At 46.9% G+C, this 24825-nt stretch overlaps 1 protein-coding gene across 1 annotated transcript in view; it reads left to right on the top strand.

The window, feature by feature from the left end:
* The window catches only part of ACP3 (acid phosphatase 3), a 34580-nt gene extending 9981 nt beyond the window's left edge, over positions 1-24599 (top strand). Inside the window, exons 3-10 of the mRNA XM_058657112.1 lie at positions 1444-2100; positions 4130-4228; positions 6041-6133; positions 8022-8154; positions 10906-10988; positions 12278-12381; positions 16800-16969; positions 24476-24599. Coding sequence (XP_058513095.1) covers positions 1984-2100; positions 4130-4228; positions 6041-6133; positions 8022-8154; positions 10906-10988; positions 12278-12381; positions 16800-16969; positions 24476-24594 — 918 coding nt within the window. The 5' untranslated portion in view covers positions 1444-1983 and the 3' untranslated portion in view covers positions 24595-24599. The remainder of the gene's footprint in view (positions 1-1443; positions 2101-4129; positions 4229-6040; positions 6134-8021; positions 8155-10905; positions 10989-12277; positions 12382-16799; positions 16970-24475) is intronic.
* Positions 24600-24825: the final 226 nt, after the last annotated feature.

The raw sequence follows: 24825 nt of genomic DNA, 5'->3' as shown, positions 1-24825 counted from the left end.
AAACTTAGCAGCCGGTCTCTGAGTTTCTTGGGCTGGAGCAGGAGTCAGAAGATAGCTTTGTCCTTAAAAGTCTGAATCAACAGGGTTGGGAAAGTGTGACTCTGGAAGACACAGTAGCAGAATTTTATTCATTAGCTGAGTATGCTACGATTGAGCCTTCCTTGTAAGGGTCAAACACAGGGATCACTGCTTTCAAAAATGCACCTAAGGAGAAGGCCCACTGGGGACAATGGCATTTGTAGTTTGTTCTGGGTCGCTGCTTCCTCTCACCAGGAAGAATGGCTCTCTTCACTTTGGAGCCCCAGCCCCAGCTGTATTGTTCCTGTCCAGACCAAAGCACTGTTTACATACTTTAACAAAATGTCACAGAGTAATTCAAAAACTGAGAGCTCTCAACCTCTCCCAGACATGGCAATTACCTGGAAAGGTCTGGAACATGGCCTAAGCACTGGTGTTTTTAGAAGCTCCTTAACTGACTGCCTTGCTGAGACACTTCTCTGACTTAACTGCTGTGTTTCATGGGGGAGCTATTTCAGAAACGCTATTTGAATCTAGTGGCGTCTGGGTTCGAAGAACCCTTCCTACCCACCTTCTGGCACTTAGAATGCGAGAAGATTCACGAAATTTCAGGTTCCTTCTTTTTTTTAAGATTTATTTTTTATTGAAAAGGCCAATTTACAGAGAGGGCAGATAGAAAGATCTCCCAGATAACCACAATGGCTGGACCTGAGCCAATCCGAAGCCAGGAGTCAGGAGCTTCTTCCAAGTCTCTCACGTGGGTACAGGGTCCGAAAGCTTTGGGCCCTCCTCCACTGGTTTCTCAGGTCATAAGCAGGGAGCTGGATAAGAAATGGAGCAGCTGGGACACAAACCAGCCCCCATATGAGATGCCAGCTCTCGAAGGGGTAGGATTAGCCAGTTGAGCCATCATGCCAGCTCTGAGGGTCAGCATGGCCAATGTGCTTTCAGTTGATTCTGTTGACACGATACATGAGTGAGCCACTCAGACACTCAAGAGCACCAGGGCCTGTGTTTGTTGGGCCAGATGCTTCAAATAAGCACTGAAGAGGTGAGAGCCTTTCGATAAGTGGCTCTCAGTTTACAATCAGTTGCTGGAAAAAAGGCATCCCCATCAGCTGTGTTCTCCTCAGAAATTAAAAATCTCTGGCCTCACCCTATGCCCAGTGAACTAGAAACTTGTGTCAGCTAAGCGCCTTCGATGCGCCAGGCTCAATGCTAAGTGATAATGATGAAGACGGACAAAGTTTTCTCAGAGTGATGACTAAAAGTAGCCTTCTTGTTTCCATTTGAATATGTGTTGCTGCTATAGGGCTGTTAAAGCATTAATGTTCACTCTACACATTTAACAAGATGATGAGTGTCGGTGATGCTAGGATACATAGAAGGGACTTACACTGGTTTTTGCTTCTGTCTTCCCCACAGCGTGGCATGCAGCAGCATTACGAACTTGGAGGGTATATTAGAAGAAGATACAGGAGGTTCTTGAACGAGTCCTACAGACATGAACAGGCAAGTTGGGAAATCTTGACCTTGAAGAAACTAAAACAGTCCCGCAGATGACTTATTGTCTGTGGGACTTACACAAGTCAGAGATCTCATTTGCAAATGTCCCTCTCTTTATACAACTATACTGTTATTAAAATGTATGAATATGAGCAGATTCAAAGACATCTGGGTAATGACTTTGGTAAGTAGCCTCCTCTCGCTGGTTTCATTTGTCAATCCAATCATTGTCTGTGGGGTAACTTTGTACCATGGTGTGCCCATACTATTATTCATCTCATAACTGATGTTATTATAATGATATTACTGCAGTATGTGCTAATACTTAATGTGGGTGTCTGCTTTCTCCTCTAGTACCCTGTCCACTCCACAGGCAAACAGAAGTCCTTACTGTTGGCTTCTGCTTTGGTTTTCACACTCCAGGTTTATGTTCGAAGCACAGATGTTGACCGGACTCTGATGAGTGCTATGACAAACCTCGCAGCCCTGTTTCCCCCGGAAGGTTCCAGCGTTTGGAATCCCCACCTACCCTGGCAGCCCATCCCGGTGCACACAGTCTCCTTGTCTGAAGATCGGGTCAGTACACTGGGAGAACTGAGGGCCCACCTAGGCCTGGAAGGGCAGACGGGCTGCTCAGCACATGCCATTTGGGAGTCCAAGGTCCCAAGACAGCTGTGCTGTCTTCACTCTTTCCTTTCATAAAGGCACAAAGGACAAAGTAAGACAAAAGGAGGCCCAGGCAATAGCAGGTAAGAACTGGGTCTCTCTTTGGATCTCTGTCATCCACTGGCTGACTACTGACAAAACCCACCAACGTGGACCCAGTAGCTACTTCACCCTCAATCCTGAAAGACAGGCACGAGTTAGTAGAGAGAGCAGAGGAACTATTAAAAGAGGATGAACCAGGGACAGTGAGAGAGAAGGAAAGAGGAGCTGGCGAGATTATCTATCAGCCCCTGGCCTCCAGCTAACTACAAAGGTAGAAAAATCCTCTTGCATCTCAATGAAGAAAACTACCCCTCAGCCAGTGCAAGATTACTTGCAGATCTGAGCTGAGTACCCTGTGAGGCCATGTTCCCTTCCTCCCCATAGTCAGATGAGAGGAGCGGCACACTGTGAGATGTGGGGGGCACCATATGAGGGTGGACCATGAGTTTAGAGGCAAGCTGTATGTGCCAGAGGTATTCAGAAAGCATGACTCGCCTGGCCAGGGAGCTGCTGAGAATGAGAGTGTGAGCCGAGGCCCCAGAGGCGGGGGGGAAGGAAGGCTGCACCAGCGGGCAGCGTGTGATACCCTGTGTCCAGAGCTCCCTCTGAGGATAAAATTGAATAGCTCTCTAGCCACACATTAGAGAAATCTAACAGCCAGAAGGAAGTCTTGAGACTGAAAGAAACCTGTGTGATCTTGGCAGATGGGCTGATTTGAAGCAAAACAAAGTCTAGGCCTGAGCCAACCTCCAGATGAGATCCTTTGGGTAATCTTGAATGACTTCCCCAGCTGTTAGTGGGACAGACCCACCTAACTCCTCAAGGGGATCTGTGCCAGCCAAGTTTTCCACTAAGAGCAGGAAGCAAGGGACAGATGGAAATTGAGGGCAACAGAGTAACTTGGGAGTCACAATAAAACTAAAAAAAATGATCAAATTTAAGCTTGTTTTAGGGTGACCATTGTATCCTTGTAAGTTTTGGGATTGTTTTACATTTTTATGTATTTATCTGTGTATTGTGTGAAAAAGAGACTGAGAGATCCTCCATGTGCAAGTTCACTGTCCAGAGAAAGTACTGGCTGGAGGTGGGCCAGACCAAAGCCAGGCACCAGGAACGTGGAAGGTCTTCCACAGGGGTGGCATGTGGCCCTCCTGAGGGCTGGGTCTAGCCAAATCCAGGAATTCCACCTGCATTTCTCACATGGGCAGCAGGAACCCAAGTGTTTGAGACATCGTCTAGTGCCTCCCAGGGTGCACATTAGCAGGAAGCTGGACTGGAAGCAGAGGCAGGACTTGATCCCAGATATCCCCATGTGGGTTGCAGGTATCCCAAGCAACATCTTCACCACTGTGCAAAACACCTGCCTCTCACGCTAGGCTTTTTAGATGTATTTTTCAGCACTTCTAGTAAATCTCTTTATTTCAACCATTGACAGACTTGCCATGACATAAACCATGAGAGGTGAATGGGTCTCATAAGAATCCTTCTGGGGAATTACACAAAGGGCTGAGGGAGGGGAGGTCAGACTACAGGTGCACACAGCTCTATGCTTACCCCTAGAAATGAAAAAGGTAAGTTGAGGCAAGAGAAGTTATTCACCTGGGAAACCAGGAAGTGAATAGCATGGCCCTGTTTAGGCCCTGTTTAAGTTCAAGAAAGAAAACCATGAAGGATTTCACTTCTGAGTGCATAGCCTACTGTTTTAAGACCTGCAAACCATTTGTCTCTCCACAATTCCTTCTTCCTCAATGTCAGGATTTCCATTCACCTCAAAACACATTTGAGACTTTTGTTAAAGGCCACTTTGGAGCTCCCAGAGGCCTAGCGCGTTACCACAGCTTCTTTAGCGAAGTGCTGCTGACTAACACAGCTTGTGTGGTTTGTCTGTCGCCCTCAGCTGCTGTACCTGCCTTTCAAAAACTGCCCTCGCCTTCAAGAGCTTCAGAGCGAGACTTTGAAGTCGGAGGAATTCCAGAAGAGGCTGCAGCCTTACAAGGTGGAAAAGTCGTATTCTCTGGTGACGGAAAGAACATGGGGGCGGGGCCTGAGGTGTTGAGGTTTTCAGTCCTAGTAGTGTGGGCTGAATGTGTCTACTGCAGGCTGGTGTTAGCAAGGCACTAGAACCTTTAACAAGAGAAGACGTCATCATCTCATCCCACACGGGGAGACAAGGCAATCTTTTTCAAACATTGTACCTATGTCCCTGGCGGGAGCCAAGGATGCAGAATTGGCTGGACGAGAATACATTCAGGTCTTCAGTCACCTGCCTTACGGAGGCTGAGAGCTAGGGCAATAGCCTCTGCCTGTGACGATGCTTTTTGTTTCTTTCTTTCTTGGTGAAATAGCCCTTTTCAAGACTGTACCAACAGTAAATGGAATGTTTGTGCTGTGACAAATAACCTTTTGAAGCAGTAATGCATTCCTGCAGTCTATTGGGAAATATCAAAAGGGGGCATAGTCTCCTTGACCCCACACGTCACCCCCCTGGCATGATTTTCCTGTACGGTCTTCCGGTTTCTTTATGTCTGTACAAGCTCTCTTTTTAAAAAAACGTTCTGTTTATTTGGGAGGGAGAGGGGTAAACAGCTGTAGAATTCTTATCCATTGATTCACTTCCCAGATGTCCGCAACAGTCAGGGCTGATTCACAGCCAGAAATTCATCCGAGGTCTCCCACGTGGGTGGCAAGAACCTAGCTACTTGGACCATTGCTTGCCAACTCCCAGGGTGTACTTTTAGCAGTGAGTCGGAATGGGGAGCAGATGTAGGACTCGAACTCACGCACTCGGACTTGCGATGCAGGCATTCCCAGTGACATCTGGGTTGTTGTCCATAACAACCACCTTGAACCCCTTGCTATACATCGAACTCTTCGCTGACAACTTAGGCCTTTTGCACTGCTTTGCAAATGACATTGAACTAGTTTTATTTTCTGAGCAGTCTTTGGTAGCGTTGAAGTTACACTGAATTCATTCAAGTTACTCTTGTGACAACATTACACTAATTGATTCTTTAAAGGCTTGCTAGGATTCCTCCATGGAGTCATCTGGCCCCGGAGCGTCTGTGTTTGGCAGGTGGGGAAGAAGATGGAGAGCACTCTAACATTTCTTTCTGTGTATTTTACGGGAATCTTGTTGGGGTTCCCACGGACAAACGATAGTTTCCTCAACATAGCATACATAGATCAACAATATCTTCCAAACAGAGCTGCCGCTTGCAGCCATCAGAGGCAATTGGGCAACCCTACCACCACAAGCCAGACCAGCAGAACACACCAAGATGTTGGCATGGCATCGACATCCGGGCTTTGCAGCAGGCACCAGGTCCTTTATCTGTGGCGCTCCCCTGCCACGCTTTGGCCTCATTGGCCCTTTTTCCTCTTATCTCCACACTGCATTCTCCATGAGTTACTTTTCACTCACTTCTAGCAAGCGTTTGCCAGGGCTGCCCTGGAGACTGATTTCAGCATGCTCCAGGACCCTGTGGTAGGAAGCCAGCATCTATCTGCAGTTCCACATAGCATGTGCCGTGTTCTCTGGGTTGGCAATATCATGATTGATGTGACTGAGGCACTCTTCTGTGAGGTCACAGGCTCTCAGCAGGGAGCACTGGGCTAAGGCTGGGCCATCGTAGCTGGGACAGAGAGCTGCTGACACCTGCCGGGCAGAGGCCAGAATACCTCTAAACTTCCTCCAATGCACAGGGCTGCCTCACGGCAAGGAATTACCCCAAATGTCAAGAGTGTCTACCTGCAATGTCCTGGAGAAGGAAAAAAACGTGTGTGTTTTTTTTTTTTTTTTGTCTTACAGAATTTTATAGACACTTTGTCAACACTGTCAGGATTCCACGGCCAGGAACTTTTTGGAATATGGAGTAGAATCTATGACCCTTTGTTCTGTGAGGTAAGTGTGGAGGAAAATCAAAAGTTGAATTTCTTATGCCTTTTTAAAAACAGATGGGTGCATTCCCTTTGGGATTTTACAGATGTTACTGACACTTCCCTTGGCACTGAAGCATAATTGAAAACTTCCCGGTGAAGCTTGGGAATCCTGACTTCTCTCCACCACGCGCATTGTTACCTTTCAGAAAATGGGGAGCAAGGCAGCTTTTATTCCCTGTAGTGCTGCTCGCTTGCTTTGCATCTTGATGGAAAAGCCAGTGTTGTTACACAGAACACGTCAGATTTCTGATACAGAAGTATGCAGTCCGGCTGTGGGCAAGCTGTTGGGGCTGACTGCATGATACGTCCAAGAATCACTACTGCGGTTGTGCTTCGTTCAAGACAAAAGAGCTTCTCTCTCTCGCTGTTTTTCTGAGCATGACATTGCTCTGGGACAAAATTCTGGCCCCACACCTTCTGATTCTGAGATCATCTGGATGTGTAGGGCAGCTGGCGGTGTGTCCTCTGTGTGGGAGAGGTACATGCCCAAACTGCATGACCTTCAGTATCTTCCATTTACCATCAGCCTCTGCTCCAGTAAAGACTCATTGACTGCTTAGGACCACTCAGTGGTGTGGCCCACCGGTAGATTCCCCCGCTCTTGTTTTTCCCCCTACAGTTTGTCTGAGCTACTCTCAAGTCTCCCTTATTTCTTCGCTGTGGTTGCTCTCTCTCTCTCTCTCTCTCTCCCCTTCTCTCCCTGTCCCTGTCCTCTTCTCCAACTCCCTTCCTCTATAGCAGATGATAAATGCTGGCAGAGGTCTCCAACTGCCCATTAGTAGTTTACTCAACCATTCGATGAATGTCTGCTAAGCACCTACTGTGTGCATGGTGCAGACACGCCCAGCAGTCAGTGAGCTGGAAGGTGATGGGGTGGCTGTCTATCGTTAAATGCTCCAGAAATACGCTGCCTGCCCTAACTGGCCTCCAGGCAGCTCACTCAGCTTTTGCAGAAATATGTTCTTTCAAAAAAATGTATTTATTTAGTTATTTGAAAGGCAGTGTGACCGAAAGAAAGAGAGATCTTCCATCCATTGATTCATTCCCCAAGTGGCTGCAACAGCCAGGACTGGGCCAGGCTGAAGCCAGGAGCCTGGAACTCCATTCAGGTGGCAGGGGCCCTAGTGCTCGCGACATTTTCTGCTACTTTACCAGGTAAGTCGGCAGGAAGCTGGGTCACAAATGAGCACCAAGGATTTGAATCAGCACTCTGATACGAAATGCTAGTTATTTCATAACCCAGTGCACCACACAACAGCAGCTGGGAACACGAGTCCTGGTCCTGCCCGCTTTAACTTCTGTGCAGTCTCAGAGAGAGCATTCCAAGCCTTCCCTGAAGGAAGGAGGTCCATTCTGGCCCTGCTGTGCCCTTGCTCTGCAAATCATGACCCCACTGGCCTGGAGTTTAGCCAACACTTACAGTCTTGGTAGGAAGGGGCAAGTGCATGTCCATAATTTTTTTTTCTTCTGGAAATCAATACCAATGCTTATCACAATATAAAGTTTTCTTTTTTAATTTTTATGTATTTTTTTAGTTGAAAGATCATCCAACTACCGGTTCATTTCCCCAAATGTCCACAACCACGTGGTGTGGGACAGGCCAAAGCCATCAACTGGGATTCTTCCCGCTTCTCCCCTCTGGGTGACAGGGACCCAAGCACTTGGATCCTCACTGCTGCCTCCCTGCGTTAACAGGAAGCTGGAATGAAAAGCTGGGCAGTTTTCTCAGAAAGAAGCAACAGGACACAAAAGGCTATCCCTAGCAGCATTCATGGGGTGAAAGAGGATGCTCAAAGTCAACAAGCATGACAGTCTTAAAAAATCCACCTGTTTTTCCCTCATTGCTACAGAGTGTTCACAATTTCACTTTACCCTCCTGGGCCACGAAAGAAGTCATGACCAAGTTGAGAGAATTGTCAGAATTGTCCCTGCTGTCCCTCTATGGAATTCACAAGCAGAAGGAGAAGTCTAGGCTCCAAGGAGGTAAGTACAAAGAAGATGAGAGGAACTTACTGAACTCGGGGTTAGTTGGCCTGGGTCAGAGTCCCGGTCCTGCACTTATCAGCCCTGTGACCTTCAGACTGGCCACTGCATGACTCTGCACTAGCAGGGGGGAAGGTGACACCTACTCGACAGACAGAAGGAGTCCCAACGCCTGTGTGTATCCAGTAGCCCCCAAGCCAACAGTGCCTGGAACATAATGCCAGGACAAGAAGCAAAGTTTGCTACAGTAGCCTCCCTTGACCCACTCTGAGTCTTAGTGTTCCAATCTGGAAAAAAGGAACACTGTAGATCAGTGCTAAGTGAGCCTTCTAGTCTTTCTAAATTCTAACAGTTTTAAGTGTTTGTGTCCAAGGCCTGATGAAAAGCAACAAGGCCTAGTGTCCTGTAGGATGAATATTTCAAATAGAAGGTTGAGAAAAGTGGCCCTTTTTCCAGAAACCCTAGACAAGGGCCACTGTTCAAACTGAGAAAATATAAATGAATAATAGATGTTACGAATGATGTGGCTTGAATTTTCCTGTTGGTGTTGAAAAGGGGCCTGGATTGATTTCTCAGCAGGGCATCTTTATTGGAAGTGGCCCCTGTGTAGCATGGGACACTGTGCGCTAGGGAAGGTAGATCCAGGCATGAGGGTGCCAGGTGCTTGGGGTCAGGAGCGATGACAGGAAATAGGGGGCCCAATGCTGGGGTCTGGGAGGGCAGTTGGGGAGCGTGGGCCAAGACCTTAAATACATTGTCAGCTCAGTGCTGGTTCATGAAGACAGTAAAACTGATTATAGCAAGCAGGGGAAGGTCCACCATGGTGGGTTGGCAGAATGAAGAGAGTCCCAAACACAGGAGATGTCCCAGGCCGGGTGGGTACGTAGTGTCTAGACATAGTGAATGACTGTGTCAGAAGCTCAGACTTTCCCATGCAGCTCACCCGAAGATCAGGACAAGCCCAGCAGAATCCCAGCAGAATGCAGACGGGCAAAGTTTCAGGGGCCTGGACCAGTTTTGTGTCTATCTTTTAAATTTTTTTTCTTTTTTATGAGGCAAAAAGACCAGTATGTTCGCTCAGGGCTACCTCCCTAGACAAAAAGTTCTAAATCATAAACCAGAAAAGAATTCCATCCTAACTGAAAGACAGGGCTGTGCACCAGACATAAAGGCGAGGCAGGCTGTGACCAAGACACCTGCTAAGGAGGTTATGGAAGCAGGATGCTGAGCCGCAAGTTCATGTGAGATGAGCAAAGATGGCTGAGGCTCGCAGGAAGAATGGTGGCCAGTTGTGCACCTGCTGTGCGGAAGTACTGCTTGCATAGCCCAGAGCAGCCTTAATTGAAATGCATAAATCCCTACTCCATGTGAAGGTGTGAACAGCAAGACCCAGAATGCATCCAGGAGTAATTTTCAAACCCGGTGTGTTCTGGAAATAACCGAGTGAGACAGACTGGCGCATAGCAGGTCCCAGGGGAGGAGGCCTTAGGAGCTTCAGTGCACAGTATGCAATGGGTGTTGTGTTGACCATGCAAGCAGCAAGCCTTGTTCTCGCCCACCAGGCCAGCAGCCTACCTCACTCCCAGGCCCCATCAGATGATGAACGGGGGACTCTTGATTTGCTTTGCTCAGCCTTCTTATGGTGGGTTCAGGATTCCAGCCACTAACTGCTCAAAATACACCCCACAGCCCAGCAACATTAGTATCGCCTAGCAACGGACCAGAAATACACGAAAACAATCTTGGAGCGGGGGTTTAGCTTGGTGGATGAAGATAGCAGTTGGTAGTCTAGCGTTCATTTCAGAGTGCCTGGGTTAAAAGCTTGGTTCCGACTCCTGACCCCAGCTTCCTGCTAATGGGCACTCTGGAAAGCAGTGGTGATGGTTCCAATGAGTGCACCTGGCGTGTACTAAGATCTGGGTTGAGGTCCCATCCCCTGCCTGTAGCTTGTTCTCACCCCCAGCAGATGGAAGATACCCCTCTTTCTCAATATCTCCCTCTCAAATAGATTAATAATAATAGAATTAGTAGTAATAAAAGAAATCTCAGGCCCCACCAGCTGGATCAGCATTGCATTTTACCATAATTTCAACATGCTCCACACCAGACAGTACTTGGCCTCAGTCTGATATTAGATGCAGGCATGTTTATGTATGAAGAAACATGGCTTATTCTAGAAGTTTGCTCTTGCATCCTCCGCCCCGTAACTACTACGTGACTTCACACGTGACGTCGGGCTAACCGGGTGATACAGCCTGCAGAAGGCGGCCCGGAGCTGCTGCCTCTCCCCATGGCTGCACGGGGCTGACCGTCAGAAAATGGAGGTGAGAGTGAGAAGGGTACAGACGCTCCTGCGAACTGCCATTCCCAGTCAAGTCTGGACCAGATCGCTGGCTAACCCCTGTCTTTTACGGGCCAAGTTGTCAGCCTTCTAACTCAACCTGCAACAAAAGCCATACCCTACGTGGCGGAGTATGGGTCAAGTGTGGGCACACAGTCCAGCTCTCCTTACCAGGCTACGAGTCGCTGGACATCTCTGGCCTTCAGCCTTGCTCACCTCCACCTGCACGTGAGAATCAGTGCAAACTAATGTGTGTGCATCGTGCCACCCAGCACTTGGTGGGCGCTCAGCCGGGAGTAGATTCTTTGTCTCTACTTAGTTCAGGGCAGGGAGAGTCCCTAGATTTATTTGCAAACGAAAATGGAAACCTCTGTTTGGTTCAACTCTTTTGTTGATCTATCTCTTTGAAGGCGTCCTGCTCAGTGAAATCCTCAATCACATGAAGAATGCTGCTCACTCACCAAGCTACAAAAAACTCGTCATGTATTCTGCAGTAAGTATCTCTGTCTTTACGTCCACTGTGTAAAGTGTGCAAGCTCTAGAAAATGGAACTCCTCTCCCTTCTCATTCCCCCAGAGCCCAGTAGGTGGTAGGACCTCCTTACCCCTCCCACACACAGAGTGCCTAGAATTAAACCCATCCTTCCGGCCCTTGAGAAACCCGACATAGAAACATATAAACAGCACATGGAACATCGTGGGAATTCCATACAAGCAGAAGCTTTGGTGCCTCGAAAGTGGCTTTCTCCTCTGCCCCAGGAGGGTGGGGAAGAGGAGCAGGAATAATAAAATCAAATGTAAAAGCTGAGGTCAACATTGTAACACAGCACATTAAGCCATTGCCTGCTATGCTGGCATTCCATGGGGTAGGGTCCCAGTTCCTCAGCTCCCAGTCTGGCTCCCTGCAGATGTGTCTGGGATGGACCAAGGACTTGGGCTCCTGCACCCACACGGCCTCGCCTAACCGTAGCTGTTGGGGCCATTGAAGGGGTGGATAGGCAGCTGCAAGATCTACTCTCTCTCCTACCTCCTTCTCCCTTTGCCTTTCAAATAAATAAACAAATAAACCTTTAAAACACAAATAAATGAAAAAGAAATACACTTTTGTAAATGTTTGCAGGGAAGCAGAACTAAGATACATTTATTTGGGTGCCAAAAATGTTGGCTTCCTTGTGCGATGTTCTTAAGATGGTCATATCCCGTGGATATTTTGAGGAACCCTTATATCTACAGTAACGCCTTTTCCATCTCCGCTAGATTGGTGCCAACTACTTTTAGGTATGTGTGTGCCATCACGTAGCTCTGGCCGCCAAATGGAATACCCACTCTCTGAGTATGAAAGTGGAGGATTGCAAATTATACAATCAGTGGCAAAAATGGAGCTACAAACAGCTTCCTGCATGCCACTAGGGCGGGCTGAAACCTGGAGCCATTAACTCTAAGTCACGCAGGTGGCTCTAGTTGGTCATTCCATGGCATCTCATAGCAAGAAGCTGGGTGGAGAGTAGGGTAGCCAGAATTCAAACTGGCACCATGCCATTCCAGGTGGCAGCTTAAGCCACTGTACTACAGTGCCTGCCCCCTTAAGCTTTTAAATGGAAATCATAATATGCATGAAATTGTGTTGCTTAGGACATGCAGATGCTCAACAAAACTTCGGGTTTTTTTTTCTTTATTCATGAACTGAATGGAGTGTCTGGGAAATTTAATTGAATCAGAAAGCACCCTGTTGCTTTACTAATGCTTGGTGTCTGAAATGAAAACCGGTGTATCATCTCCGCAGCACGATACTACCGTGAGCGGCCTACAGATGGCGCTGGAAGTCTACAACGGACGCCTTCCTCCCTACGCCGCCTGCCACTTCATGGAGCTGCTCCAGGAGAATGGGTAGGTGTGCCTGGACCCCAAGTTCCGTAATTCCTCTTGTTCGGTTGGGCTAAATACTGAGGGGGCTGTCTCTGGTTTCCTTTTCAACGGGAAACCAGCATCTTAGCTAGCCGTGGCAGCAGCATCTTAGCTAGCCGCAGTCTTGAGGATTCTTCCTGGGAAAGTATGGGATCCACAGCACACAGCTTGGGAAGACACCCTACATGACAGGAACTGCACTGCGTGGAAGAGTCAGCTATCCTGGGAAGTATGCTGGCATTGTACTGTCGCCTTAGGAAACGCAGTCCAGTGGGAGACACCAACAGAAAAATAAATTAGCTTGGTGGTTACATAACAATTTTTAAATTAAGACATTTTAAAAGTGTCTGGGTAACTCTGTTAATTCATATCCATCAGTGAAGATTCTTCTTTCAAAAAAAAGATTTATTTTATTTGAAAGGCAGAATTAGAAAGGGAAGGAGAGAGAGGGGTTTTCCATCCTCTAGTTCACTCCCTCAAACGACCACAACGGCCAGAGCTGAACTGATCAGAAACTGGGACCAGGAACTTCTTCCAGGTCTCCACATGGGTGCAAGGATGCAAGGACTTGAGCATTGCTCCCTGCCTTCCCAGGCCACAGCCAGGGAGCTGGGCTGTAAGTGGAGCAGCTGAAGCATGAGCCAGCTCCCATGGAGGATACCGGTGCCACAGGCAGAGACTTAGCCTGCTGTGCCACCATGCCAGCCCTGCTCCTGCTCGTTGCCATGTTCGGGGATTGCCATCTTCAAAATCTAAACGCTTTTCCATAGAGGAACCCCACATTTCCTTCTGCACATTCTGAAGTTCCGAATATAGATTGTGGGCCCGGTGTGGGTAGAACGGGCATCCAAGGAGAGGGGGTGGTCCCCACTAGGGAAGGGACAAATGAGTTCTCTTGAACCCATGTTGGTGTGGCAGATGCAATGAAGTGGAGCTAGAATACGGCCTCAGCTAATCCAGGAACCAGAGAGGAGACAGCAAGCCCTGCACACGTGGCCTTTGGAGGGCCAGCTGTGGGTGCCCCCCCCAGGAGTCCCCAAAATAAGAGAAGCCCTGCCTTCTCCGCCCTCCTCCCTGCCTGCCTCTGCCACCTGCTGGCCCTGACTGGGCAGCATCTTCTCCCACCAAAGCTTGTGCCTGAGCACCTTGAGTACATCCCCAAAAGGAACCAAATGCAGGGAACTGTTTTCTGACTGAGTGATGCTGACATGGAGGGAAACAGTTAACTAAGGGCTGTACACAGTTGCTGTTCCACTAGGGATTTTTAACTGGCACACCAGAGAAAGACCAAAGGTCAAAGTTTATTGCTTTTATGTTAAGAACAAGGAGGAAGCAAGTTAATAAATACTGTAGATGCTTGCTTAATAGATCACCCTGCCTGTTAAGGTGATCTCATGTCTCCCCAATGAAAAGAAAAAGAAAGGGAGGGAAATTTAGATTCTCAGCCCCTTAAATACGCAAGCTGTGAGGACTGTAGATACAGAGACTGCAGATATACTGAGAAGATTTTAGCTTTAGTTTGGCATAGACACTTAAAATCATAGCCTACATAAAATAATGCAATAAAGTGAAAGGATGGCTTTCTTCTTCTATTTTTAGTGGAGAAAGCAAGCTGCTTATCAGCCATCTTAACCTCAAAGAGCCATGCGCCATCCCTGTTCTTAGCAGGGGTGGGGCTCGTTCAGCCTGTGGCCCAGAGAGAGAGAGAGAGAGAGAGAGAGAGATCTTCCATCTGCTGGTCACTCCCCAAATGACCAAACTGGCTCCAGCCAGGAGCCAGGAACTTCTTCTAGGGCTCCTGTGTGGGTTCAGGGGTCCAAGTAGCTGGCACATCTCCAACTGGCAGGGTTGGTTTGAAACTAGGACAGCCAAGTCGTGAACCGGCACCTGACTGGGATGCTGGCACAGCACTCCATTCATTGTTAAAATGACATTTTAAAAGACTTGGCTTATCAGGACCTGGGAGTGTGCAGGGGCTTTTTGAATAAACTCCTAAGGCTCAGGAAGCTAAAGCAAGAGCAGAATTTCATTGAGTTAGAGAGCCTCTGCGCAGCTAGGCAATAAGCAGCAGGCTAAAGAAATGACCTGAAGAACTAGAAAAGTATTGGAAGCTGTGTGTCTGAGGAAGAATCGGTATCTGGAATATCTGAGGAACTCAAATCACTGAATGACAAAAAATCCAGTGAGAATGAATAATATGTATAAACAGATCGCCTCTCTAAGGAAGACACGTGAATGTGCAACATGTACACCGGGAGAAGTGGCCAACGTGATAGTCAGGGAATTATAGGCTAAAACACAGTGAAACATCACCTCACTCCAGTCAAAGGGTTAATACCAAGAGACGAGAGCTAACAAATGCTAAACCCTTACATATTATTGTACAGCCATTACAGGGAACAGCCTGGAGACTACTCAAAACTTGTAGAAAGACATGAACTCCATCAGTCCCACTGCTGGGTAATTAACCAATAGAGATGAAGTCAGTCCTTTGCAGACACACCTGCACTCCCTTGCTTTGGGTTATTACCTAACTTTAAAAAAAAAAAGATTTATTTATTTACTTCAAAGGCAGAGTTGCAGAGAGAGAGGTCTTCCATCCACTGGTTCACTCCCCAGTGGCTGTGATGGCCAGGACTGTGCCAGATTGAAGCCAAGAGTTAGGAACTTCTAGGTTTCCCACATGGGTGCAGGGCCCCAAGCACTTGGGCCACCTTCTGCTGCTTTCTCAAGTGTACCAGCAGGGAGCTAGACTGGGAGCAGGACAACCGGAACTTGAACCAGTGCCTGCTTGGGATCCAGTACTGCAGGTCACAGTCTTACGATCTACGTCACAGCACCAGCCCCCGCATCCCCGTGTGTAGCGCAGCACTAATCACAACAACCAAGACATGACCAGCCTAAGTGTTCATCCATTGATGAATGGACTTTTACAAAAAGGTCCATTTACACAATCGAATACTACTCAGCCATAAAAAGAATGAAATCTTGCCATTCCAATCAACATGGAGGGGTTGGAGATCATTATGTCACTTTATTATGTGAAGTCACACACATGAGGAAACAAACTGGAAAAAAGTGATCTCATGAAAGTTCCAAGCAGAATGGTAGCTTTCAGGAGCTAGGGCGGGGAAGAGGAAGAAGGGCTGCAGACGGCTGACTGCCAGGTGCTGGGGTCACTTACAGGAAGATCGGAGCAAGGAGTTGGGGTTCTCTTGCACAGCAGAAAACACTACAGCTAATGTCAGTGCACTATTTTGTAAAAACCTAGAATATAGGAGTTCAGATGCGTTCAGCAAATGTAAATGTTGAGTGTTTGAGAAGATAAACATATTTACTATAATTGGCTATTACACACATGTACCCTTCTCAAAATATTGCATAGCACCCCATAACTAATTTTTATTTGCTTCAAGCCAATCCCAGCAGCCAGATCTCCATGTGGGATTCCCCTGTAGGTGGTTGAGACTCAGGGACTTGAGCTATCTTCCAGGGCTTTTTTTTTTCCTACTAGCAAAGGAGCACGATTGAAAGCAGAGCACCCAGGACTCCAATCAGACCAGTGTTCATATGGAATGCCAACATTAAAGACAGTGGCTTAACCCGCTATACCACCATGTTGGCCTATGTTTAAAATCATTTTTAGAGGCCAGTATAGTGTCTCAACAGGCTAACCCTCTTCACTGTGATACCAACATCCCAAAAGGGTGCCGGTTCTATTCCTGGCTGCTCCACTTCCCATCCGGCTCCCTGCTTATCACCTGGGAAAGCAGCAGAGGACGGCCCAAAGTCTTAGAACCCTGAATGCACATGGGAAATCTTAGAAGAAGCTCCTGGCTCCTGGCTTTGGATAGACTCAGCTCCAGCCATTGCAGTCACTTGAGGAGTGAACCAGTAGATAGAAGATCTTTTTCTCTGTCTCTCCTTCTTCCCATATATCTTCCTTTCCAGTTAAAAAAAGTCTTTAAATGAATAAATAAATCTTTTAAAAAAACATTGAGGGGATTGAAATAAAGACTAAAAAAAGTTATATATTAAAAATATTTTAAATAAGATCCAAAAAAATTAAGAGTTTATTTATTTAGATCAACATCCAAAAGTTGCAACTGTTTAGTCATCCAAAATGAATCACTCTATCCTACTTGAATTTCTCTCTTGTCTCTTTATCAACTAACATCCAGAAACCACTCATGTCAGATTTACTGAAGTTGGCTTGAACCATTGGACCTTTCCCAAACAGTGCTTTGCTTTTTGCCAGAAGGTGCTGTCCTGCCTCTGGCCTCCCGCTCTGATTACCTGCTTGGTCCCAGTTCCCCTGACCTGCTACCCCAGTCCCAGCCTTGGGCTACGTTTCTCATTCCCAGACTAACGGTGCTGTCTCCTCTGCCCACCCCTCCCAGGGAGTACTTCGTGGAGATGTACTATCGGAATGAGACCCAGCACGAGCCTCATCCTCTCACGCTGCCTGGCTGCACCCAGAGCTGCCCCCTGGAGAAATTCGCTGAGCTGGTTGCCCCTGTGCTCCCCCAAGACTGGTCCTCAGAGTGCATGATCACAAACAGCCACCAAGGTACTAAGGATGTGACCCATTAGGGTGCCCGCCCCCACAGTGTCTCTCACAGATGGTGCTCTGACAATGCACTGTGGTCGTCACCCCCAGGTTAGAAGGAAATGGCCTTTGCATGATCGTTGTGTATTTCAGGGATGCCCGACCTCAGGCAGCTAGCAACTCTCCACCTGCTGTGCCCCACTTGCAGTTGACCTTACCTCGGTTTTGGTTGTTGTGTTCTTGTTGTTTGTTTGGCTTTGTTGTTTTTCAGTGTTAATGTAAAAGGACATCAGTGCCAAAATGTCATCAGGAATTCAACTTAAGCCCAAGTTCATGGAACTTCTTGACATTTATTGCCGAATTTGACCTGAGTAAGGTTAGATGAAGCTGTTCTTTCCATGTCCAAAGTTGAAACCTGTTACAAATAAAATCCACCGTCTAGGATGGGAGCAAGGAAGGTGAGAGCTTTCATAGCTTTCCAAGGGGACATTGGACCAACTCACCTGTCAACCCCAGCCTTCTCTCAAGGATGGGGCGCAGTGGCCACCCAGGGAGAATCTTTCTCTACTGGGAACCTGGTACTGCCTGCTACTGTGTGTGTTTTAAAACCCTGGAGTGTTATACAGCAGGGCTAAAACATAAACGCCTTTTTGTGTCCCTTGACTTGGCACATTCCTGTTGCTTTCAAGAAAACTCAAAAAAATAAGCTTTTCTTTCCTTAAGAAGCCTTGATATGTGTGCTTTGTGCAGTAGCTCTTGAAGTCTAGATAGCATGGCAAATAAGTGATCAGAGCAAGCTGTTTGGACTTGGCCCACCAGAGAGCAGAGCGCTGTGTGTCGGAGTCTGTCTTTCGGCGCCTGGCAGGGAGGCTGGTCCCAAACCTGGCTTCAGGGAGGAGCAATGGTGTTGCACATTGAACTGGGACAATGTTAGAAATGTCAGGATGTTTTCAGGGCTCATTGAAACACTGAGAGTGTGGCTATGACTGACCAAGAAGCGCTCCAGAAAACACTAGCTCACAAAATGGTATCGCTGAGCTGCTCACTGTACAGGTGCAATTCAATTCGAATGACACCCTGCCAAGTCCTGTAGGTGTTCCACGTGGCAGGTGCACTGCACCTGAGAACACCGGGTGGTCGTCCCATGGACATGGGACAAGAGGACATGGTGGCTAGTGAGGGTGGCCCTGGATGCCGGGATCTGAAGCAAAGCCATGGCCTCACATGACTGACAACTTGTCGCCGTATTTGTTTCTCTGTGTCATTTCTTCCCCAAGTAAATGTCCTGAGGGTCCTTATCTATGTGTGTAACTTTCTTCTGGGAATTTGTCAACTGTCAAGTGAAGCATCTAAGCATGATTGGGGAAGTCCAAAACCAATGCTTTTGTAATAATGTACTTCGAAAACTGTGCATATGTACATGTGTTTGTGTTTAACTAGAGCAGAATTCCTACAGGCGGATGGCAGGGGCACTCTTGTTTTTATTTTACTATAAAGGGAAGGATAATAAGAAGATAAAGGAAAACTCTTGGGCTGACTTGGACATTTTTGCATGAAAATACAGTTTGGACGTGACTACTTCTGACCAAGTAAAGGCCCATGTGTGCTTGACCCTGTCTCTTCTATTTAAGATGGAACTTATCCCCTCTTCCAGCTCCCCCAAACTAAACCATGCCCCTGGAAGCTCACAGGGAGCAAAGAAGTAAAACAGACATCTTACATAGAATAGCAATGTTTATGTCAGGTGCACACAGGGATTGCCGTAGGAACAGAAGTCACGGAGATCAGGGAAGTTTTTCAGCAGGTGGTCACATCTGTGCCTTGGGTGATCAGTTCTGAATGGAGGTGGTGAATGGGGACCATGAGGTCCTAGAGAGGCATCTCTCAGATGTCCTAGTAGCTTGAAGCTGAAATAGAGTAGCCATCCCTCCCAAGATTAGGGTTCTGCACATTTTGCCAGTTTCATTCAGAAGGGCGGGGGTCAGCTCTAAAACGATGAAATATCGGCTTCCTGGGAGCAAGACATGTGTGTCTGTCGTATTTTCTACACTCTGTGTCCTCCATGCACAGAAGCGCCTGTGTGACGCCGAGCTTGGTGCTCCATTAATATAGCTGCCTGATTCATGTGTAAATTAATTTCCTGTCCTCCCTGAACCAAAGCCCACTGAGCCCACCTCTCCTTAATTTCCCAGTCAGCCACACTGCGCCTTGTCAAAGAATTCTTGGCCTCACGGTCCCAGAATGGGGAACTCAGTGTCCGAGAAGAGGGCAGTCCCTGTAGTTGGCAAAATCTATGAGCATGAAGGAAAGGTTGATGTGCTGAGCTGCAGGATGTGCACATCTCCCCTGCACAACTTCACCTGATAGGAGTCCTTCCACCACAGAAATCAGCGAGTGCTACAAATTAGTTCTTTTCTGAATCCCTGTTCCAGCACACTGTCCCTTTCAATTCACACAAAGTTTGTTAAGAGGGTAAGACGCAAGGTAACCTGCAGCAAAGTAAGTTCAATACTTGAACTTCTTTAAGGCCAAGAAAACAGACAGGAGCTGGTGCAGCGTTACAGCCGGCTTAGCCTCCCACTTAAGCCTTGGTCTGTGTCCCACTGCTCCACTTCTGATCCAGCTCCCTGCTTATGGCCTGGGAAAGCAACAGAGAATGGCCCAAGTCTGGGAGACTCTCCACCCACAGGGGACACTTGGAAGAAGCTCCTTGCTTTGGGCCAGCTCAGCCTCTGGCCATTGTGGCCATTTTGGGGAATGAACCAGCAGATGGAAGATCTCTCTCTGTCTCTCCCCGTCTCTCTGTAACTCTTTCAAGTAAAATAAATAAATCTTTTTAAAAAAGAAAAAGAAATAAAGCAGACTGGATTTGATCAATGTGATCCTAAAGAGTGATGCCAGGGGCAGTTGTAAACTTGTTTTTTAAGATTTTTTTTTTTAATGTGAAAGTCAGAGTTACCTTGAGAGGAGCACAGAGAGAGAGATCTTCTATGTGCTGGCTCACTTGCTAGATGGCTGCAACAGCTGGAGCTGAGCTGATCCAAAGCCAAGAGCTTTCTCCAGGTCCCTCACATGGGTGCAGGTGCACCCAGGGCCTTGAGCCATCCTCCGTTGCTTTCCCAGGCCATAAGCGGGGAGCTGAACTAGAAGTGGAGCATCCGGGGTTTGAACCAACACCTTTATGGGATGCTGGCACCACAGGCAGAAGGTTAGCCTCCTATGCCAATGCAGTAAAATTTTCAGAAGACAGATGGCTGGCCAGTGGGTGTCGGGAACTTGCTGAGCCATGAAATGCCCCTGGGCTTGGTGGTTTTCTGCCTTGGCAGAGACACTATAGAGCTGATGCCTTTGTGGGGGTCACCCAACTCGACAAACAAAAGGACGGAATGTCAGATGAACTTGATAAATAGTTCAAACTGTTGAATTTCTGTAACTTATTGGGGGAAAAAAAGTGGCATAGCAGATGTTTATAGGTATTCTGAGAAGGCCAATCCAGTAAAAATAAAAATCTTTAATGAGAGGAAATGTACTGCATACACAAGGTGCCTGGTAATCTTCCTTCTAGGGTATTTCCACCCATGAAATCCTACTGAAGGCTGGAAGAAGGTGTTTGGTTAGTCTAGGGAACCCAATAAACCATCTTTGCTAGAAAATTCATGATAAGTCTGAGTTCCATACCATGCTACTTGAAAATAATAAAATTATTTTTAAAATGTTTCTTTAATTCCAAAATCTTACACGGTGTATCTTTCCTGATATTCCCCCACACAACCGCAGTTATTCCCCAGAAGGGAAGCTGACTCGTGTGAAGCTCTGGCTGCCCGCATCATCTTTGTAAAGCTGAGGATCCGTCACACGTAGGCAGGGATCTAAGATTCAACTATGAGCTTCTTGTTGGCAGAAGCCAGGCTCTGTCACTCTTGGGATTTTTATCCCGGAGACATCACCCAGAACCTGCTGTAACCCATCATTACTTGCTGATTGGCTAAATGGTCATCTCCTCTGTTCCCCCACCACCCGTACTGAGCCTGAGCTCCTCGTGACTGTGCGCAGAGATCAGAAGCCATAACTGGCAGAGAAAAGCAACAGTGAGGCTCAGAACAGACTACACAACAAAGGGCAGCCACTAGCTTTATATATACACACATCAAGTATGCCTGCTGTGTGCCCTGTCTTCAGGACACTAACCTGGACATTCTCTTATTTCTCATTACTGTGGAGAGCTCTGTTTAATAGCATCTCTTCCAGAGGTGAGGCCATCTGCTTTGATTGTAAATCGTGATCCGTGAACGACACTGGGGACTTTGGTATGGGCTGTGTCACTCCTTACTCTCATTCTTGCCCTCAACCTGGACAGTTCTGTCATAGAATAGTCTGTCCCTTTCCCCTTGTGCCACGCTGAGAAACCTTCAACCAAGCCATTCAGAAGCCCAAGCCTGTCTCCGCCATTTCCGATCATGAATGCTATGATTTCCCCCCCAGCTGCAGTAGATCTTCTGCACGGCTTAGTAAAGCTATTCAGGATGTTTTTACAGTACAAGGGCTATTACAAGTTAAAAATAAGCGAGAAGGAGAGCATGCATGCTCTGTCCCGAGTCTTGCCTTTGGCCCATCCTCTTTGGCCAGTTTCTCTTGGACGGATCCCTGCTCCCAAGCCCATGCAGCATCATTCCCAGAGCCACATCCTTGATTTCCTCCTTCCACACTCACCTGCCTCTAACTTCTCCATCTGCAGGCTTGATGTGACTTGAGGGTCTGTGGCTGTTGTGTTGAGAAACAGAAGGCCATGTAGAAAGGCCATGTAGAGCAAGTCAGGGGACCATGGTCAGGATACTGGCTCACAGCAGGTTGGAAGCAGAGATGTCATTAGCTTCTGCACACATTTTTTGAGTAAAACCAACGGGAATCCCTCACAGATCAGGTGTGGGGTGTGAAAGAAAGCCTGGAGTAAGAAAGGACTTCTGAACCAGCAAAAAAGGGGAGTTTTCATCCATGAGATGAGGAAGGCTGTGGGTAGAGCAGTGTGTGGGGAAGCAGGAAGGAGCCATCGGGACTCCTGGTTTGGATTTGTTGAGGTGGAAATGCTTACAAGATGCCCAGGAGAGTGCGATAATTCCCCCTTTTCTATGGAGGATACCGTGGCTGCCTGAAACTGGATGGCACCGAACTACATGGACATACACACCCACACATTTTATGTATATAGATACATATATATGTATACATGTATCTATAGATGTACATGTATGTGTATATAGAGAGACACACATATATATACATATAGATATAAATATGTAGATACATACCAACGACAAAGTTTAACTTGGATGGACACAGTAAGAGACTAACAGCAATAACTAATAATGAAATAGAACCATTCATTGAATGGACTCTGCCTGCACCCTTCCTCTCAAAATCCCATGGTGCTTTCACTTTTTCACGTAAAGGAATCATTACTATGGCTTTTTTTTTTTTTTTGCTTCACTCAAATTTCTAGCATCACTACTACTCTTGGGATATGGAGCTATTATTAAATAAAACAAGGTTTCCTTGAACACAAACAAACTAGTACCAGAACAGTGGATCTGATAACCCACGTGGCTACCTGCAACGTAGATATGCTAAACAAAGGGATAATTAACATCCCGAGGAGAGTGGGAATGAGATGACACAAGGTTTCATCTTGCTCTTCAGAGCAAGGAGTAATCTAAAATTCAGGAATTATTTCTGTAAATTTCCATTTAATACTTTCAGGCAACAGTTGAACTAACTGAAACTACAGGAGAAAGAAAGTTTGGAAGCAGTGATCACACCCACTTTTCTCTAACCCTTGATGCATCCCACTCTGGTCATCTATGTTAACATCTAAAATTTTTTTAAAAATGAAAATGAAACTACAGATAATAGAGAATAACTATATGTCAAGTACGTAGCTGGGCAGAAGAATTATAAGCTCCGGAGAACATTCACATTTGGAGAGGCTGTTTGGAGGCTATTAGTTAATAGTTTTTAAAATCCCAACATCGCAACTATGCAAATCCACTGTAACTGTTTGCTCATCCTTAACAGCACCATCTGATTTCTTCCCTCCTTGTTGTCCGCGTCTCTACAGTAAGATCAGGCTAAAGCAGTGATGCCCGCTTGTGCGCTGAGGAGCACTGTTCTTCTAGAGAAAGACGTGATGGGAGCAAAATTGTTTGCTCTTTTGTGAAGCCAAAAGCAACGCTCTATTTGTACAATGAGGGGACATACATTTGGAGTTGGTCTAAACTGGCATATATAATGTGTCGTCTACAGGTCGTCTCGTACATATGTGTTGAGAGTAGCTTTCCAAATGAAACAATGAGACAACATTTCACAGATGACTCCCAGATAAGGATTCATCAACAATTTATTAAAAATACGTACTGTGACAAAACTGTGCGTTGCTTTAAAAATGTATCAAATAAATTTCTTTTATCTCCTTTTTTTTTTCTATAAACCTTTTGAAGTGTCCTTGCATCATTTGCAGGTCTGGCCAAATATTAAGGATATGTGTAAATTAATACCTAGGCACTCAGGGATATCTATGCGCTGAAAAATACTTGCCTGAAAATCAGATTCAAACATGCAAAGATTCCATTTCTTTTTTTTAAAGATTGATTTATTTTTATTACAAAGTCAGATATACTTAGAGGAGGAGAGACAGAGAGGAGGATCTTCCGTCTGATGAGTCACTCCCTAAGTGAGCCACAGCGGCCGGTTCTACGCCGATCCGAAGCCAGGAACCAGGAACCTCTTCCGGGTCCCCCACGTGGGTGAAGGGTCCCAAAGCTTTGGGCCGTCCTCGACTGCTTTCCCAGATCACAAGCAGGGAGCTGGATGGGAAGTGAAGCTGCTGGGATTAGAACCAGTGCCCATATGGGATCCCGGTACACTCAAGGCGAGGACTTTTAGCCGCTAGGCCACGCTGCCGGGCCCACAATTCCATTTCTTTTATACCCAATTGATTACAACCAAGCGTCCAGAGTTTCCTTTGACCTGAAACCACAGATAATGAATATTTTAACTACAGAAGAATGCATACAGCTAGTGCTCTAAGAGGATCTTAGAAATCCTTCATTCCCTATGGGATGTTGGACTCTATGCTTGGCAAATACTTGCAGGGAGGGAATTTCAACTGAACTTGAACTATGGTTATGCAGCGGGGTGGAGGAACCCACCATGGGGGGAAGGTGGGGGGGAGAATCCCAGATTCTATGTAATTACAACACAATGTAATTAATGAATAAATTTAATAAAAATAAAAAAAAAGAAAAGAAAGAAATCCTTCATTCAAAGCCCTCCCTTTACAGTGGGGAGCTGAGGCACCAGGTTGAAGGTTCTGGAACTGGAATACAGATCTCCTCCTGACTCTTACCTGTGTCCTGACGGATGTCAAGTCTCTTGCAGAAATGTCTCCCGTGTTTCCAGCGAAGGCAGAAACCAACTCTCACAGACTCTCCATGATCTTCCTAACACATTAATCGTTTTCCTGTTTTCCTGCAGCCCTCAAGGTCATCCTGGCCATTGCCTTTTGCGTGGTGTCTGGTGTCTTAGTGGTGCTGCTGTTTCTCCTCATCCGCCACGGGCCCTGCTGGCAGAGAGAATCCTATAGCAACATCTGAAGAGACGCCAACGAAGAACAGACGAGTCGGCTCAGCTGCCCGCCGTACCACCTCTTTCAGAGGGTGTAACGTTCGGAAGACAGGCTTTGGCCACATGGGCATTGCCCTGCCCACCCTTTCTTTTGGACCCTCTGAGAGTCTGAAGTCCTAGCCACCCACGGACAGTTGCTGGACTGACGAGCTACTTATATCCTCCCGTCGGAAGTAGTGATGCAGACTGTACATTTGGCC

The sequence above is a fragment of the Ochotona princeps genome, chromosome 30, assembly GCF_030435755.1.
Source record: "Ochotona princeps isolate mOchPri1 chromosome 30, mOchPri1.hap1, whole genome shotgun sequence".
NCBI classification, from domain to species: domain Eukaryota; kingdom Metazoa; phylum Chordata; class Mammalia; order Lagomorpha; family Ochotonidae; genus Ochotona; species Ochotona princeps.
This window is presented reverse-complemented; position numbering and strand designations above follow the sequence as displayed.